The sequence below is a fragment of the Caloenas nicobarica genome, chromosome 25 (assembly GCF_036013445.1).
Source record: "Caloenas nicobarica isolate bCalNic1 chromosome 25, bCalNic1.hap1, whole genome shotgun sequence".
Lineage (NCBI taxonomy): Eukaryota > Metazoa > Chordata > Aves > Columbiformes > Columbidae > Caloenas > Caloenas nicobarica.
In genome coordinates, this window is record NC_088269.1 from 4,203,125 (window position 1) to 4,221,910 (window position 18,786).

At 41.7% G+C, this 18,786-nt stretch overlaps 1 protein-coding gene across 1 annotated transcript in view; it reads right to left on the reverse strand.

Annotated features, from left to right (window-relative positions):
* DOCK5 (dedicator of cytokinesis 5) overlaps positions 1 to 18,786 on the reverse strand; it is a 68,206-nt gene that overhangs the window by 7,050 nt on the left and 42,370 nt on the right. Inside the window, exons 29-48 of the mRNA XM_065651815.1 lie at positions 16,840 to 16,934; positions 16,148 to 16,226; positions 15,538 to 15,638; positions 14,419 to 14,477; positions 13,778 to 13,932; positions 12,721 to 12,806; positions 12,348 to 12,504; positions 11,797 to 11,837; positions 11,600 to 11,690; positions 10,574 to 10,693; positions 9,716 to 9,805; positions 8,821 to 8,925; positions 7,475 to 7,616; positions 5,041 to 5,122; positions 4,754 to 4,838; positions 4,284 to 4,370; positions 3,643 to 3,819; positions 1,556 to 1,639; positions 623 to 760; positions 347 to 513 (exon numbers count right to left, since the gene is read on the reverse strand). Coding sequence (XP_065507887.1) covers positions 347 to 513; positions 623 to 760; positions 1,556 to 1,639; positions 3,643 to 3,819; positions 4,284 to 4,370; positions 4,754 to 4,838; positions 5,041 to 5,122; positions 7,475 to 7,616; positions 8,821 to 8,925; positions 9,716 to 9,805; positions 10,574 to 10,693; positions 11,600 to 11,690; positions 11,797 to 11,837; positions 12,348 to 12,504; positions 12,721 to 12,806; positions 13,778 to 13,932; positions 14,419 to 14,477; positions 15,538 to 15,638; positions 16,148 to 16,226; positions 16,840 to 16,934 — 2,141 coding nt within the window. The remainder of the gene's footprint in view (positions 1 to 346; positions 514 to 622; positions 761 to 1,555; positions 1,640 to 3,642; positions 3,820 to 4,283; positions 4,371 to 4,753; positions 4,839 to 5,040; positions 5,123 to 7,474; positions 7,617 to 8,820; positions 8,926 to 9,715; positions 9,806 to 10,573; positions 10,694 to 11,599; positions 11,691 to 11,796; positions 11,838 to 12,347; positions 12,505 to 12,720; positions 12,807 to 13,777; positions 13,933 to 14,418; positions 14,478 to 15,537; positions 15,639 to 16,147; positions 16,227 to 16,839; positions 16,935 to 18,786) is intronic.

Here is an 18,786-nt window from a genome sequence, read left to right on the forward strand (position 1 = left end):
TCTTTGTGAACCACATCAAACCAAATCACCTTGTAGCATCTTACACCTCTGTTTTCCAGCACTCCTGGGAATCAGCAATAGTGCGCATCTGAAATACATCGCTCCTCAGCACTGTGGAGATAACTGGGACTCCAGAGACAGTTGAGAATTCAGTTCCCAGAACTATCCTTAGCTATGCTCCAAACTCTGTCTGTAAAATGGCAAAACAACACTGGCCACCATTTAAAGTTTTAAATGTGTAGCTATTACTATTGTGCATGGAACGAATCTTCATTTTAAGAGTAACTAATTCTTTCAAAAGCATATCCCCGCTCTTGCAAATCACATGTAAAGGCCGATTACTAACCCGTCGGAACCCGGTCTGGAGGAAGCGCTATCAGACGACGTGGAAGACGTGGAGGCGACCGAAGACGCCACAGAGGTGATGGAGAGCCGCCTCAGCGTGGAAGACATGATGTAGGGCAGCACGACAGAGCCGGACCTGCTCGGTTTCCTCTCGGTGAGGGAGGGAGGCTGCACACAAACACGCTTGTGAACAATCATCCAACACCAACTCACAAGTGGGAAAGGGGAGAGGTGCGTTTCTTTAAGGAAAAAAACCTAAAGAAGCAGGGGCGCTTACCAAAGTGATCACACCATACTGCTTCTCCACCTTCTTCTTCAGCTCTTTGAAACAGGCTGTCAGTCTGTCGTGCAGAGGCTTCAGCTGCTCCGTCAGCTTCTCACCATGGATCCTAATCCCTTCTGCCAACAACGGCATCTGAAAGGAGGAACAAAATTAAGCTACAAAAGGACAGATCAGCTCTCCTGTTCCAGGAAGGAGGGTTTTTATGCATGTTACACATCTCAGATACACTCAAGGGACTTAAATCAATGTGGTTTAAGTTTGCATAGGCAAAAAAAGTGATCGTACAGTAAGGAAGCTCATCTACTGACACATAACTTGTGACACTGTAGTAACCTGTTTGAGCTTCATGTGTTCAAGAAAACAAACCCTTTCCCCATCTATCCCTACAGCTCCCACTTTGCCACTCAGATTCCATATTCTGCTTTGGAAGACACGGCGTGTTAAATGTTGGAGTGTCACTTCTTAGCCCCCGGAGCCGTGTGATTGTGAGGTAGCTTTAACTGGGCTCTGTTGTGTGGAAATATGTAAAAACTCGTCTGCAGAAATGCAGTTTGAATTACAAGAAAACAGGACAATTTTTCATTGCTATGCAGGTCAAAACAAACAGCTTTCAATGGTCAGAGTGACAAAACATCAGGTCTGATGATTTCATGAAAAGGTAACAGATATTTTGTTACTGCTGAGGGAAAAAATAATCTATGCCACGTTGGCAATTATTTCAGAATAACATTTCAGAGCAACCCGAGGTAAATGGAACATTCTAGGCCACAATTTTACAATACAGCAGTTTCCTTAAAATGAAAAAACAACCGTGCACATATCCAGATTGTCCTTACAGCATTTATCTGCATTATCTCTGCAAAACAACAACGGTGGAAAAACCACCTGCACTCACACAGTGCTTCCCAGTCTTTCCCACTATGATACCTGTAGAGCTATTAGTTGCTTAAGCAGTTCGATTTTATCTTGATCTTCAGGATGTTCTTGCAGATACTTCTCTGTGAAAAAGGCCTGAAAGCAAAGAGAAAAGATGATATAGACACTACGTTGCTTTCACAGCGGAGTGAAAGATCCCCGTAAATTAATTGGCATTACTCCTCATAGCAAAGTTTGGTTTTACTGTCTTCCTGATGCAAAGCTGAGGGACAAACAACCATTTGTTGAGAACTGGGAAGAAAAGATACTTAAAAAATTTTTTTTTTTCAGTGAACACTGATACATAAAAAAAAAAAATCCTTCTTTGTAAGGGTTTTCTTCAATTCCAATTTGCTTCTCATAAACCAGGACTGATCTGAATAACCAAGGTTACATTACTTGTCACTCAAATGTGAGTTTCAGATCTAGCCTCTGAGTTCTCGCCTAAAATTCTCATTTTTAGCACTCAGTGCCCTCCGGTACAGGACCCGCAAACAGCCTCAGCTGCACAAGGTGAACAGGAGGAACATCTCGTGCCCGTGCTTGCCTTAAACTCCACAATTTAAGCCCTTAAGTCCAACACTCTCACCTGGGGCTCGTTACGGAGATTCAGTAGAAATAAAGACTGTGCTGAGAGTTTGGCTCAGTCTGATTCAACAAAGCACCTTTAGTCTACACTTGTTACGTGTTTACCTTTCATCAGCAGAATCTGGTATCGGTTTAACGTTGAACACACACAAGAATATTTTCCTGGACTGAAGCCTTAAAATGGTGCCAATTCACATTATGTGCTACAGCGTATTGCACTCAAATGTATCGCGACTCCTGGTCAGAAGAATTTAATTTTTCTTTTTCCTAGATAAAATCCCTAATAATTTTTCATTTGGTTTTAAAACGCGTCTCTGATCTATTTCAGCCTCTGCGTATATTTTTTTATTTCTGCGTTCCATTAGCTGGACTGTATGTACAAGTGTTTATAGGCCTAGCGGTACGAGTCTGAAAAAGGCTGATGTCAAGAGGAGGTGAGCTTGTGAAACAACTGCCGGGTAGGTCCTAGAAGATTTTTCTTGAAAGTGTTTAATTATTGCAAGAAGAAAGCGCATGTTAAAAACACAGACTTTGGCTTTTGGCTACAATGAAACAATTAAAACTCAAGATTTTAGCCGCCCACAAAAGCCAAATGTTCTGTACCGATCTTCAGTTGAAATAGGAAAATATGAACCAGAAATGAGTACTTCCAGATGTGGTCACAGACACTTTGTGTTTCCTAGTTTTAACTGCTTTCCCACTTTCGTAATTCTAAACTTTATGTCAACCTTAATTCATAAAATGGGAGGATTTAGGGCCAAATTCAGCCCTGGCAAAGCATGCGACTCCTCTGGAATCAGCAGAGTTAGACCCCAGATAAATCAGACCCTCTCCCATTTAACTTCTGCACTTCATTGCACGTGACTGGAACACATCTGAGAAGAATTAAATGTGTTTTAACACCATCCATTCAGTTTATGGAAATGAGCAATATATTTTGTGTGGGGAATACCATGATTGGATACTGGGAATAAACAGCTCAAGCTAAACATCACAAAAAAGAACGTACACCGTTCAGCTGAAGTCAACTGAATAAACCCGGATAGGAAACCCTGCTTTTTTCCTGAAATACACGCTCTTTGCTGCAAGACTTCAAAGACAGATTATCTGCTGGAGAGAAATCCTCATTTCCTTACCATTCTCTATTAATACAATGGGTAAAATATTAGATCTTTTGCTTTTCTTCGTTACTTGCACCATTCACTGGCCTGACCAAGCACCTCAATGCCCTCATGAGGCAGGATCATGTTATTATCGCTGCTGTAAATGAGGCCCCAAAGAGCCGCATCACTCATCGCTGTGGCAACGTACAGCACTAAAACTGAACACTAAAACACCTTCCAGCCTAGTGGAAATCTCTCATCTCTGTTCTTTTCTCCTCTGAGTTCTGAACAGATACAGCTACGGAAGGAGGAACAGCTGAAAACTGAACTTCAGTCTCTCATTTTTCAATCCAGGTCTTGGATATCGCAGCGGTCAACACACTGAGCTACAGAGAAATGTGAAAAGACCTTTTCGTAGTTGGTGTATCCCCCCATGACCGCTGGGTCCACAATCCCATTCAGGAGCATAGAGAGAGGATGGACGGGAAGGCTCCGGTCCCAGCCGTGCTGCTGGACGATGTTGCTGATTTTCTCGTTGGTTAGCTCCATCGTTTCGATGGCGTTTTCCAAGGGGCTGATCTCTTCCTGGATGGCAAGAAGAAACAGAATAAACCCTCACTCACCTCCACTGAATATGAAGTATTATAACTCCTCGGGTATGAATGGCAGCCCAATGGTTTCCAGCAAAGGATTTGGGACCCCGTGCTAACTATCTTGCCATTCAGAGATGAAATCAGGAATGATCTCACACCTTAACCTGAAGGAACAGCAATTTGGGACTTGGCTGCTGACTGTGGAGTATGTTACAGAAGTAACCACCCTCCAAAGCATCATACAGTCGATGCAGAACTTCGCTGCCTTGCGTAGAGCTGTCTGCACAACGGCATGTGAGAATACGAGCACATCAAAGAAGATACATTTGCTTTTATCCGAAGCAGAGGTTACTGGTTTGGAACATCTAACAGTGGAAGGATTTTCTACATGGTGCAAGAGTCTTGACTCCACAAAAGATTGGAGGGGATGAGACTCAGCCCACATGCCGAACTCACCGTTGTGATCTGTTTGACTTCGAACCACTTGAGGATGCCTGGAAATGAATAGGCTGTCGTGTAGGTTGTCCTTTCTATCCACATATTCTAGTTAGAGAAGGAAAACATTCCAAGATGTAAAGAAAATACTGGTCTTGCAATTCAGTTCTCATCTGTGGTACAGCACGGAACCCCGTTTCCAGCACGGAACCCCGTTTCCAGCATGGAACCCCGTTTCCAGCACGAGCTGGCACGACTTACACAGTGAACTTCACCTTCACTAACTGGGATGGAACCCAGTGTTTTTGGCAACAAACACCACCTCTACTATTTAAATGTTATCCTATATTTTAACAGAAAAATTCCATCGCAACAAGTAAAGGAAAAAAAAGTGTGACGGCGTTGCTCAAAATGCCACCAACAAAATAAATAAATGCACAGAACCATTTTGTCACAGCACAGCCATCTGGCATCAACAGCAAAGGACTCACAGCAAACTCGTTGTCTGGATCTTTTTCTCCTTTCCTGACCGGTCGGGAGTGTGTGAACTGCTGCACCTCGTTTGCTCTGTAGTAGCTAGAAAGAAGCAGAGAAAATGGTGAGTTTTCTCATGTCTCATCCTCCTTATGTAAATGTTCTTTTGTTTCCTCTTAAAATAACCAAGTTTAAACCGGGCTGTGAAACAAATTCACACGAAACAGAAAGGCACTGCACCTTGTGCCCAGGCTAGATGAGAAAAATACAGAGGAAATGTTGAGGGAAAAGGAAAAGCAATTACTTTAAGATCTGTTCAGGAACAGGTTTATCTTTATAATTAGGTGGCAGGTTCATCACAGGCTTCACAATAAAGCACTGCACATCTGAGCAGCTACAGTTAAGGATGAAAAACTATGGATCCTTTTGAGAAAACAGAAGAGGGAGAGAAATACCCTTCTTGTTTTCACCAGACTTCTCAAAAATCCCCCATGCTCATCATGTTTGAAGAAAAATACTTAGGAGTTTGTCAACAATCACAGGCATTATGTTGGTTCTTGTAGTTTGTATGCTACTCATGAGCTAAAAACCCAAAAAGTTAAGGTCTGTATAAATACTTCCAACTACTGAAACTCCCTGGTGAAATGCTTGGGAAGCCTGGGTGCTACCGATTCCTGCTTTGGGGCCAGGAAAACAAGATTCTGCACTAGGTTTTGTAGCAGATGCACCTGTGTCTTCTCTCTCCCCCCCACTTATTGGTCAGATTCTTCCAGAACAGTGAAGCTGCCCCTTCCTCCCAGTTTTTAGATCAGTAAAGCTAACTGAAGTAGGCTGGTTTTAATCAGTGAATATCTACTTCATCTTCAGCTTTTGCACCTGTGAACCATGATAGAATTTTTTTTTTTTAAGTGTAATAGTATCCCCAAACCCGCTCTGCTGTTCCTCCAGGGTTCTGTTTTAAGGACTGTACTGGAGGCTTTACAGGAGAAAAAACCTGTACGGAAAAGTAAAGCATAAACAATCTGATCTACGTTTATAGATTATTTCTGTGAATCACCTGCCAATGGCACTCTGAAGAGGGAACGTTTTACTGGTGGGTAGGGTAGCCCCTTACATCCTGTATTTCACCGAGGGTAGTTCTAACAGTATTTTGAAAGCAAACCCAAGGTCGTCCTGCCCGTGCTGAAGAGCCAACTGGACACCAGCCAAATCTGAGCCCAAAACCGCATACCCGCAGTAGATCAAGCACTGAGCCCAAGCTAATATATTCTTTCTCTCAGGAGAGCTTATTAGCTTGGGCTTCATGCCACGCTAAGCACGCTGCACAGCTTCTAGTTCAGAACTGGGGGAAGATGAGCCTGTTTAATGGTGCAGGCATCCCCGAGACGGCGTGCAGCTCAATTAATACCTCCAGTACGCTATTAAGAAAAATAAACAAAGGAAGAACAAGGCATTTTATCATAAAAGAGCGAGGAAACGGATTCTAAGTAAAAAATACAAACAAAACCAAACCCTGAGACAACGGAGGTTAAAAAAGCATGAAATTGAAACAAACTATGGAATCATCAACCCTGCCTAATACAGCAGTGATCTGGGCACTCAAACTCATCTTTTCCGAAGGTGTTTGTAAGAGTCTGAGAAGAACCTGTACCAAATCCAAGCAATGCAGCTGCTCCCCTTTATAATGGGGCTATGCCAAAGACCCGGAACCAAACACCCCCAAACTCTTGGAAGAGTTCAGATCTGGATCCAAATTCTGCAGTTCAGGTTCATCTTGAGCCAAAAACGTTAGAACAAACACAAACAGATGCAAAGGAAGTAGCTGAAACAAAGCAGCAATAGAAGAGGCATTTTTTGATACCAAGTTTGGTCTTGAATGAATTTTAATTTCCTATGTGGATTTAGTGCTTGGCAGGATTATTGCAAGGGAAGCATCTGGTTTCACTGCTTGAGTTGTGCCTTTGTACACAGACTTTTAAGGCCAAAACGGACCATCAGATTCTCTAGTTTGGCCTGTATAACACAGGCCAGAAGCCCAGAGTAATGTGTTTTTTACTGATGTACATCTTCCAGGAGCACACCTGCTATCGACTGGAAGTCACAAACGAGAATCTGAAGCATCTTCACTAGGTTGCAGTTGGTCAGGCTCGCAATTAAGAGAAAGAGGACCTGAAGCTTAGCGGTGTGCTGTGTCAGGGTCTGGAGTTCCACCGCATAAAGAAAAAATTAAAAAAGAAGTTCAAGAAACACATTTAATCAACCTAAATAATCACTTAACACTTTGTAAAAAGTGACTTCTAGGGGGGAAAAAAAATACCCAGCCAGTTCATAAATGCTAGTTAGCTGGAAGCAAGAAAAGAGCACACTTCCACTTGCTTTATATCCCGCTTTCACTGCCTGTATTTTACTCTTCCACCTAGAAATACCAAACCGGATCACACATACACTACAGCAGTCAGCACCACCTGCTTGAGAAGAACGCACAAGAAATCCTGCCCTGCAATCTGTTCAGGTTACATCCCAACAGCAACTCCTTTAACTCTGACAACATCAACCTGTCTCTCTTTTTCAAGACGTTGACATTCACTATTTCAATCCTGGACGGCCTTATTTTCATGCCTTCAAAGTCCCCCCTGGAGCAGTATGTTCCTTGTTTATTATTGTTGTTTACCAGTTCTGTTATTCTAGGAAAGAGGCAGATCTCAAATGTGCCCAAATGTCTTAGAACCAAAAGATACACTGTTTAGGAGAAGCCTTGATCTCCTCTCCTGGAGGGGCAGTGCTGGTCATCTTCTCAGCACTAGGAAACTGGGTCAACAGCTTCAGGTTGAAGTCCTCCCTTCGTTCATACTCCTTGCCACGGTAGATAAAAATTTTATTCTGTGGGTAGCAGAAGAAAAAGAGAATTAACACTAAACAAAGAAGAAACACAGGCTGGCGTGACAACACAGCAGCCCTCAGAAGCAAGGCCCTGCAACGGCATCCTCGCGTTTGTCTAGAAAATTCACTGCTCCGCATACAAGCGTTATTGAACGTGTTCGTGCTTTCTAGCACTCTCAGAACTCGCACATTCAACACACAAAATATCAGTCAGGGGACTGATTTTAAGAGAACAAGCATCCCAAAAAGTTCTTTCACGCACAGAACCACAAGCTCCTTGCCAGACCCCTTATGGTCTGAGTTAACTGAGGGATCTCTCCATGCACAAAGACACGAGTTTTACCTCCAATCCGCTCCTGACTCTCTTCAGCTACCATTAGTAAGTGGTCAGCTATGGCAGTTTTGTACCACAGACTTAATAGATGACCATGGCCAATTATTTTTCCAAAGTGGCCACAGAGCAGAGGTGGTTTCTGGAAGGGATGGATTCAAAACCACCACCTGGAGCTAAAGCCTTCGATGCCATCCAGTTCCCCAGTCCTAAGTTAAAATTCTTCTTTTTTATTAAGCTTGGCTTCCATTTAAGGCCAGCGACTTCAAACAATTCCAGTCTGAAAATGCAAGTGTTCCTTAATTTTAAATAAGAGTTGGGAATATTTTCCGGTGTTCTGCACCCTGCCCATCTGACTCACTTTGGCTGGGTTCTTGTGTTCAGCTAGCACAGATCCAGCAATGCTTCCAAACAGGAAGCAACTTTGCATTTTAATTCTGCGTGGGACAGGATCTCACTAGTGTTCTTGAGCATTGAAACGATCCATGTCCTGAAAATTAGGTTGATTCAGATTAAAAAGCAACGGGGTAAATTCTTTACAAGCAAAGAATTTTCTAACAGCAATCGCATTTCTCAGGAAGCGTATAGGGCACAAATACAAAAGGTTGATTCTGTTTAAGTCCATACAAGAACACAATCATCTAAGAAACCCTATCGCAACACGCTAACTTGATTAAAGCTGGTAACAAAAAAATCTGTTCTCTTGTCTCTTTTTATATGCTGAAATGCTCTGAAATACTTAAGGGATTTAGATTTCTCAGTGTCATTCAAAGGAAAAGGAGTTTGGCATCTGGATTTTCTTGGAAGCTCTGCAAAAGTTGTTACTTTTAGGGTACCCACCAGTCCCAAACTTGAGTGCTGAAGAATTCTTACCCGGAGGAAAGAGGGGAAACCCTGACCGTAGTACCCAACAGCAAAGTATTCTGGTTGAGGTCTCATTGCCTTCATAATATTCTCATAAAAAGTAGCTCGTTTTTTCTGAAAAAGAAAAAGTCACCAGCATTTTCTCTTTGGAGTATTCAAAGACACTGCCAGGCTGTAGCTCACATTTACAGTGACAGTTCCTGATCTATTAGTTCTTCCCTACAGAATACTTTTTACGATTTTTTTTTTAATACAGTATCTCATACTTATCCATTTACTTGGTTAAATATTTGGTTTGTCTGGGCCAGAATCAACTTCATTTCCTGGTCTGCAGACATGAGAACAATGCCATGTTTTTCAGGATTCCAGGAGGATACTTGAAATCCTTAACTATTGCAACACAAATTAAAAACAAATATGTTCTGAAACTGAGCAGACACAAATGGTGACAAATGTCAGAGAACTGGCAGAAATAAAGCTGGGCAGATGATTCTCATACAAAAGAACATAAAGACCATCTGGTTACATCTTTAACCACTAAAAACATAATTCAGAACCAAGATGATTCTATAGTTCTGTGTTCATACATAGTTGTTTAATCACAGAAATAACAAGGTGATGGGATTTATGGAGCCCAAAAATACACCATACAAATGTTACCTTATTGGATCAACACTAAGAATCCTAAACATTTGCACACAATACTGTTGTGCTAATTACGAGGTCAAAATCACACACTTAAAAAAAATACAAAAACATTCTTCTAATATTAAGCTTTACAAAACCATGGGGGTTATGTTGGTTTGTTTGCATTTAACATAAATGTATTTTGGGCTTATCTTGCGCAACAATATTAATTTAAGCAGTCAGCAGCCTGCTGAAAAATGGAGAAAAAGAATCTTACCAGGAGATTACCAAGTCCCTCATAATCAAAGACCTTGTTTTCGTACATGTCAGCCAACTCTTTGCTCAGTTGAATGGCTTTTTCCCACATCTCCATGGAGGGCGAAGGGAGGCAGGTGGGGGCAGAAGAGCAGAAGCAAAATAAAAGACTCAGTTAAAAGCATTCATTACCACAGATAGGTAAACAAAAACTTCAGCTGATTTTCATTCAGGCAGCACTTTAATGCACTGCCAACTTTCCCTTAGACTCCACGCTGTACATTTTTTGCAATAATTATTACAGTCACACAGCTCCTTTGATTCGTAAATCTGAAAGCGATTTACAAAGCGAGGTTTCTATTGTTACTCCTGATAGGGAAAAACTGAGGCACAAAGAGGTGGAAGGACATGTCTGAACAGCAAATGAGAGAAGCCCAGGTGGGCTCATCCTACACCAACACCTCATCCCCTCCATCATCCTTGGGTTTGTCTCAGTCCTGGTAGAACCGACCAACACAAGCTCAGCATCAGCCAGACAAGATGTACTTACCGCAACGCAAAAACCTGACAAAAGCCATTACCCGGAAAAAAAAGGAAAACACCTATAGTTTTCTCATCTACACGTTATTCTTGAACAGGGCTAATTTTTTTTCAGATGCTCTTTGACTAACAAGGAAATAGAAGGATTCAGATATCGCCAGGACGCGTACATGCCCTGCCCATGCCAGCACTGTGCTCTTCATTAGAAAGCCAGGCCTAAGCATCAAAGGCCTGTTACGGAATCACGTCTGCTTTTCTCCTTAAAACCAACTTCTGCCAGCTACATTCTCCAAGCCAAGAATTCACCAGCGAGCTGTAAGAACACTGCAGAGACACTCACTTTGCCCCTGTCAAAGAAGGAGATAATTTCTTGGTAGAGCTTTTCCTTGAGCTCCTGTTGTGAGTAGACGTAGTAGCTGTCTCTCTGCAGCAGGTGAGGGACACACGGCTTCTCTGACCACTAGTACAGAGGGAAAAAAGAGGCAAAGCTGAAAGAACTGGAACATTCTCAGATGAACACATCCTTACAGCAGACAGACTCGCCTTCTGCAGGATGCATTCCAGACAAATCCATCTCCAACGCAAAGGGAGAGCAAGGAAGGTTTGCAGCGATATAAGCTGAGCTGGCTGGCTAATGTAAAGCAGGAATGCACAGAAACACTGCAGCTCAGCAGTACGCTCAGAATCACAAGTAGCCAGCAGGCAGGAACTTCTTAAACCACCCCAGTCAGCTGCTCAGAAGAACATCCCATTATGCTCTTCCACTACACACATAAGCAGCCAGAAAGCTTTGGTTAGGTGCAAATTTTTTTCTACGTTAAAAGTTCATTTTAAATCATTTTAAGAAGTCATCTGAACTTGTAACAATTTTTTTTAGTCATATTTAAAAATCACTTTAAAATGTTAATACAAGCTTAATTATATATGCAAAACTGGTGTGATGTTGGCTTAAGATCTTATGCTGAGACACTAACTGCATGTGTATGTTTTATTAATCTGTGGAAGACATGAAGAGGTTGATTTAAATCCAGATTAAGACGGCTTAGGCTAATATATTTTACACTCTTCACACAGAAGTGGAAAAAAATGTACTATGGCCCTGACCATGGACAATTTCTCCCAGCTCACTATAGCACTTTTTTCACCAAGAGTATGTAACAAATTGAGGCTAATAACATTTTTGCTTTCATCCATTTAGCTGCTGTGCAATTTGCAAAATTGTGAAGCTCCTTAATGACCACTACAACTTAAGTAATGCAAAGCCACAGTAAAAAAAAAAAAAAAAAAGTTAATTTCTGAGCTGTTTGCACTTCATTTAAAATGCACACCCTGACAGTGGAAACTAAAATTTGCTTTAGTGTAATACCTGGAGCAGCTCTGCATGGAGGAGGAGAGTGTACGCTGCCTCTGTGAAGTTCTCACAGTCTGTGTGCAGGTCTCGGAGTTTATAAAGATACCTAAATAAACCATAAGCAATTGTTACTTGATGTGAAGGACTCCTGTGTACACAACACCAAGAGAAACAAAGGCTTCTGCACAGCTTTGTGGAGGGAAACAGCCTACCTGATATAAATGTCCTCTCTTTTCTTCTCCTTATAAAAATTCTGCCAAGAATAGAAAAAAGTCACACTTTCATGACTGTGCTAGGGATTTGCATCATCATCTCTAGACAAGTAACTTAAGCATCAGTTTTAGACATTACAAAGTTCTTTGGTGACATTTTGCCTGCGTAGGTGAATATATCCCTGCAACCATCCCTTTAACCCAAGGTGGGGCTACTATCACCTCTAGAAAAGGGGTAAATCAAAGAGAGAAAGTGACTGTCCGAAGTTACACAAGCTCTTTGCAGCAGAACAGGGAAATAAGCCCACATTTCCCAAACGATCAGCTAGCCATCCTTCCTGCTTGTATTTCAGGGCCTCAGATTACCAGGTAGAAAAGGACCAGCTACATCACTTGATTTGAGACTGTCCATCTTTGTTTTATAGCTGGTAGCCTGATTCAGGCCCATGATGAACCAGAAACGGCATAAAGAATTATTGAAAATCCTTCAGAATCCACAAAAGCCAGGCCGGTAAAGAAGCACCCGTATCCAAACCCAGCCTTCCCCGTACCAGCACGTTGACAGTGCAGCTCATGCGGTTCTCCTTGCTCTCGTCGTGCATGATCGTCCTGTAGTCCAGCAGGTTCTCCAGCAGGCTGCTGACCAGCCAAGCGAACACTTCCCCAGGCGCGGACAGGTATTTGTGCTTGCGACAGTGCTCCAGGAGGCTGCAGGTACACCCGGAGGGACGGAAGGGAACACTCAGTTACGGTTCTGAGCGGTGGTGGTGAAACTTCAGTGTAAATCACCCAAACGGCCACTCAAACAGTCAAATATGTTTCACTGTCTCTCTGTTCACTGTAGCAGTGAACTAGGGTTTCTTTGCGTTAGAAAAATGACCAACTAAGCTGCAAAGAAGAGTCGACGTTTGTTATAAAACTCACAGTTTCTCCAGCAAAATCTTGTACTGTTCGTCCCCTCGGCCACCCTCCACTTCCTGGTCCAGTTTGGTTATCAACTCGTTTTCAAACTGAAAAGGCAAAAACCCACAATTAAATAGACAGCAACTCTCAAGAGTGTGGTCTGAACATCAGTAATACTTGTGGCTATTTTTTTTTTTAACTGCCTCGCCATCAGATACTGGTTTTACAAGCCAAGCTAGAGGACGCTTTCATTTTTGAAGCAGAATAAAAATGATAAGAAGCCAAGATGAGGACACTGGAGCAAAAAAAATCCAAGCCCTCCCTCTCGTCCTAGAGTCACTGGAAAGTCCTGCTCTGGGGTAATTCTTCCCCTTCTCCCCCATCCATGAGCTGCTCAGTTTTGCCAGGACGAAGCATTCCAGCAGCTGGCTTACAGATGATAACACTCATACTCACCCTAAGGAAAGCGAACTACTATCATCAGTTAAGGGCAAGTCACAACTCTCTGGCCATCATTAACACTTGTGACTACTAATTAAAGGTATTTATAATGCAAGAGCTGTGTGATTATCTGTCTGGCCATGAAGATACGCCCTGTTATGTGCAAGCAGTTAAAGAGGGATTAGTCAGCATGTAAGCAACTACACAGTGCTAACACTTGACTGTCCAGTAATTTTCTTTATATAATTTACATTTACAGCCAGAGATCTGTCTTGGGGGAATTTATATTGTTACTATAAATGTAAATAGACATTACTTTTTAGAGTACTTTCTTAGGGTCTCCAAATGGCTTCACAATTTAGATGTGCGTATTCACACATCTGCAAGTGCAGAAAGGTATGAAAACAGAGGAATTCGTTAATTATCAGTGTTATGCAAAGGTACAGTCAGGGACAGAACTGCAGAGTCCTGACTCCTACAAACCACTTAATGATAACGTCCCAAAGTTCTTGGCAAAACACTTGTTTTGTGTGAGTTTTTTTTAAAATTTGTTTTGGTTTTGTCTAAATGTTCTTTTCTCCTCCTTGCCCAGTGCACACTGCAGAACATCTGCGCTGAAGATCTCAGGCTCCCTCACCATATGGAAGTTTCTGTTCCCGCTGAAGTTAAACTCGCACTGCATCATATCGAAGAAGATGGGGATGGTTGCTTTGCGTAGCTCCGGCTCTGGGACCAGCGTTACCTCTAGGATCGGGCCTACCATTGCTGGAATGAATTTTATTTTGTGGGGACCTGCAAGAAAATCAAAGTCAGACACACCCAAATGGCAGGATTTAGATACCCAAATGTTTAAGCACATTATTCATATAAAGACCATAAATCACATTCTGACTAGAATGCATATTTTACATGGATAATGGCTACTTAGAGTCAACGTGTTACGGCTCCAAAATTCAGAAATAGTCCAAGAAAATAACTGAACCGAATTGCATGCAATGTTTCAAATCGCAAAGGCTCTCTGAAAAATTCTACTCTTGTCATTCACATGGCAGAACATCCTTTATAAGGAATCTAAGAAATTAGCTCAGCAGCTGATATGAGAAAAGATCAGCTTTTACGAGCTATTCACAGAAAAAAGAAAAGAGATTTTGTGCTCTCAAACAGATGAATCTTAAGTGTATTTCCCCACATTAATCATGAGCAGCTTTTATAAAGAAACAAAGGATCCGAAACCCAGTTCAGAGCTTGAATAAAGATAATTCTTTAGCTGGAACTCACCCAGGTTATACCACATATCTCTTATTTTGAAGCCGATTTCCTTCCTCATGTCCCCATACCTAGAAAAGAGCATTAGAAAGAAAAAGATGAAGAAGTCCTATGCACTAAAATTACATTTGCAAAGCTGCTGAAGAAATTTAAAGGCAAAGCCACAAAATCTATTAACCTTCTCCTTAAAAAAACCAGCACCCACAAACCTGCATAGCCAGGGCATTTATACCAAAGGGTCTCAGAGACTGTCTTCCCTAAGAAATTCCTCAATATTACTAATCAATAATACTTTACTTACTTAATAATACTAATCAATAATACTTTTGTTAGATGTTCACCTCATCTTTTTTCTTCCTTACCCTGCCCAGCGCTAATGCTCAATGCAGGGGAAGAAAATGGCCCTGTGCCATTATGGCAGGAGACTGCGGACTCCCTGAGAGCAGAATAAACCTGCAGTCCTGCTGCTTCACACAATTCTACCCAGAATTTTGTGATATTTAGTGTTTTTCCCTAAAGCTTTAACTGCTGACATTGAGAGAATGCAAGAACCAGGCTTCTTAAAGCCCTCATTGCAGCAAAAAGATGGCAAGCATTAACTATATATGCCCTAATAAAATTTTATGTCAAGATCTACGAAGATATTTAGGCACTTGGTTCCAGCTAAATGCAGCAGTAAAAGCTGTTCGGTGTCTTTGTGAATTTGGCCAAGCTACTAAAAGCTACTACTACTACTAAAAACAAAGAGAGGAGACTAACGAGTTGCAGGGCTGTTAGGTCTTGCTTACCTACCTTACATTATTCCTGAGGAATCGCACAAGGTATTGCTTTGGGAACTATGGCAAGCCTCCTGTTACAGACCTTACAGTGGAAAGAATATTTTGGCAAGGTGCTTCAATTGAGCTCAAACAGCTCAGGATCTGTCCGACCAGATTTAAACATCCACAGTGTAAAGACCTGATATTAATATCTGTCCTAGTCACCCACCCTCCCTTTATTGTCACTCATTAATCAAGCACTTCCATGGCATGTTTCATCTCATTCTGAGATTGGATGGGGTATGTCTGGAACAGGACAAGTGAAGCTTCTTAAAAGCAAAAAGGCCTGGCAACTTTTAAAATGTAAACTCACTTCTTGATAATTTTGTTGCGTTTGGCTTGTGAGAAGGTCTCCAGCTGGAGGGATTCGTGAGTGAGAAAGGCCACTGCCAAATGGAAATAGTTATTCCAGAGCTGTGGAAGAGAAACAAGTCTAAAACAGGAGAAGACAAAGGAAAAGCAACGACCAGCACAACCGAGCTACACGGCCCCAAACGCTGCAGTCTCCCAGGTAAGTGTTAACGAGCCGGTAGATGAATCTGTCTTCTCAGCCACAGCGGGCAAGCCAGGAGCATACAGCAACTTGACATTTCTCATCCTTTTCAGCTTGTACTTTCCAACTACAGGAAACAACAGTGTGTACACCCATCCAGTATTTCATCCTTCACTAGCCAAGCACAGCTCAGCCACAGTCACATACTGCTCAACCCGACCTTGCAAAGACAAGGATTTGCTTGCAATTTATTGCTGCATTAACCACAGTTCTGCACTTCAGAACTGTTTTGCATTCAGCAGCTTTGCTATAAAAGATTACGGACGTTTTCCACAAGCATGCTCCACATCAACAGATCTGTTAACAGTGGGATTTTCCTGCCTTTTAGCACAGGGTCCATAAGAAAATCCAGAAACGATGAAATTATTACCTGGAGTTCAAAATTTGCTTGGTCCAGAAAGAAGCGGTTGAGTACAGAGGTAAATTGGTTCACCGCCCGGAGGAAAACCCTGGAAGAGACAAAAAACATCAAAGAAAAGGTAGATCTTGAAAAAATATTCTGTTGATATCATCTGTTTGAACATTAAACTCCGTGTCACGGACAGCAGGTTTTGGCCACGCTTTGCTACTTAGCACAGCAGACAGATAACGAACCAAAGCCACTTGAGTTGTACAGACTGTCTCACAAAAGGCCAAACAAAATCCGCAGCAGAGACAGGGGTGAACCTGGGTAGTTCTAGTTGACAGGCCAGCACACTAAGCCCTAGACCACATTTCTGTCCAGCTGTAGCTTTGTTTGCCATGTGATTCCCCCAGAACAGAAACCAAAAAGGCTTCTCTGATCTAGGCTGCAGCGGATAAGTGACGGGAGGAAGGGCAACATGGTTTCCATCGTGTGCCTTTGGGCAGGAGAATAAAGATTCCCAGATCCTTTAACTGAAATGTGCAGGCACTACAATTTACTGAAATCTAAATTAAATCACCCTGAAACTGTAAAAGAAAGTAAGCTTATGTAACTCCAGTAATTCACAAGCCTGCTTGTGCGAGTCCCCCTCCTTTCAGAACCAGAAAGGCTCCAAAAGCAGCAGCAAGACTTAAAATAGCAGCAACTATTATATTTACCTGCTCTGCATCATATTCATGACCATCCAGTCGGATGCATAGACATTTTTTCCAATCAGATCCTTAAACATAATGAATGTTTCCATCAGGAAGTCCTGTTGGAAAAATAAAACCATCAGGTTGAATATGGGAGTCTTTTCTCCACATGAAATGTAAATGTTTGTAACGGCATTGATTAATGACTGCATTGATCAGCAATCGATACGCTGCACCTCCTAAGAAGGATCTCTTATTGTGTGGGTATATTCCAGTAACTACATTATTTCTGACATCTCATCCGTTCAATTACAGAAGGAGAAATAATTTCACAGAACATGTTGATGTGTTTTAATTAAATCTGTCTTTACTGTTTTGAATTAGGCTGTGTTGTAGGGAGTTCTGGTGCACAAGCTGGCTAAAAAGCAAAAACAATATTCAAGGATTTGTTTCCCAATGTCTGAATGATGACAACGTAACAGCCCTATGCAGTAACTTCTAGAAAGATGGAAATAATGATGTATTTTCACTTCCTCAGTTAGTTAAGGCTCTTGTGGTCCAGTTTAAGGATAGTTAAACAGAGGTACTGAACATGCTGTCGGACACATGGTTTAGAACATTACTGTAGAAAAGACACTTTTTGCACGAACACTAAACTGCTCCAAACAAAACTATATCACCCCTCAAGGCTTGGGCAAGGTAAGGTTGAATTGGAGCATAAGAAAAAAGGAAAGAGAGATGAGCAAAAGACAATATAAAGAATGCTGATCTCTGTACTGTGGTCTCTACAGATATAAACGCTACCTGTGAGCACTTAAATGGATTCTATTCTCTACAAAGCATTCGAAAATGAGAGGGACACAAAGAAGGTCACAGGAGAAATCACCATCTTGCAAAGATCACCAGCAAAAAAAAAAAAACCAAACCAACCTGTTGAGCTGAACGGCTTGCTCTAAAGAATTGGCAAGAGGCATCGCTGGAGAGAGAGAAATGGGCATTTGGTGCTGCCTCAGTAAAAATCCTTCAGGCATTATTAAATCAGAGCCTGATGGAAGGGTTTGGACTTGACAAGGGGCACCTTGAAGATATCAATTAACTTATAACAGTGTTAAACGAACCAAGAAATGATGCAGTGCCAGGACTGAAAATACCAAAACAAATAAACCCAACAATAAACAAACAAAAAACCCGCCAACAAATAAACCCAACTATTCTAGCAAAACAAAATGCAATGTTCTGTTGGTATTAACAACTACTATACCACCACAAACACATGCTTGCTCCTGTAAAGATTTATAAAAATTAGATTACAAATTGATACTTTTGATGAGGATCTGTTAAAATGAAACGCAGGTAGTTTTAATGGTAACTTATCCTCTTGATACATCTTCATGCAGAAGCTTCCTGTGTATACACAGAAGAAATATCCTACTATTCTAGTCAGAAGATGCAGACGCATGAAGCAAAACATCTTCAACTTGCAAGCTGAGCTTCACTCTGAAGCTTACATTTCAGGAAAGCTTTTAAGCACCTGCTTAACCCTACCTTCAACTTGGCTTACAACGGTCGGGCTCAACTGCTCTGCAATAAGGAGAAAAAACTGTGAATGAGGCCCACTCAATGTTAAATTTGTTTCAATTCCGGTTTGAATCCATGTTTTTCCGAATTCCATCAGATTTGGTTTTCTAGCTCTTCCTTCTCAGACACAGGATTTCTACATAACCTTGCTGAAAAGCTTTTCACTCATTTACTGGATGAACACTAGCAAAATTCCTCAGTCTACCTGGTTTTTGTTTGTTTTGGCTTTTTGTTGGTTTGTTTTCCAGGAAATTATTCGGGTAACATAAAAAGCAATTCTAAAACTAGCTGATGAGTTCCCTCCACAGCCAATGCAGGCGAGTGGCCTTTCAGACACGGTGACATCAATGTGTGTGTCCTGTAGGTGGCCACGTTGCTCAACAGATCGCAGGC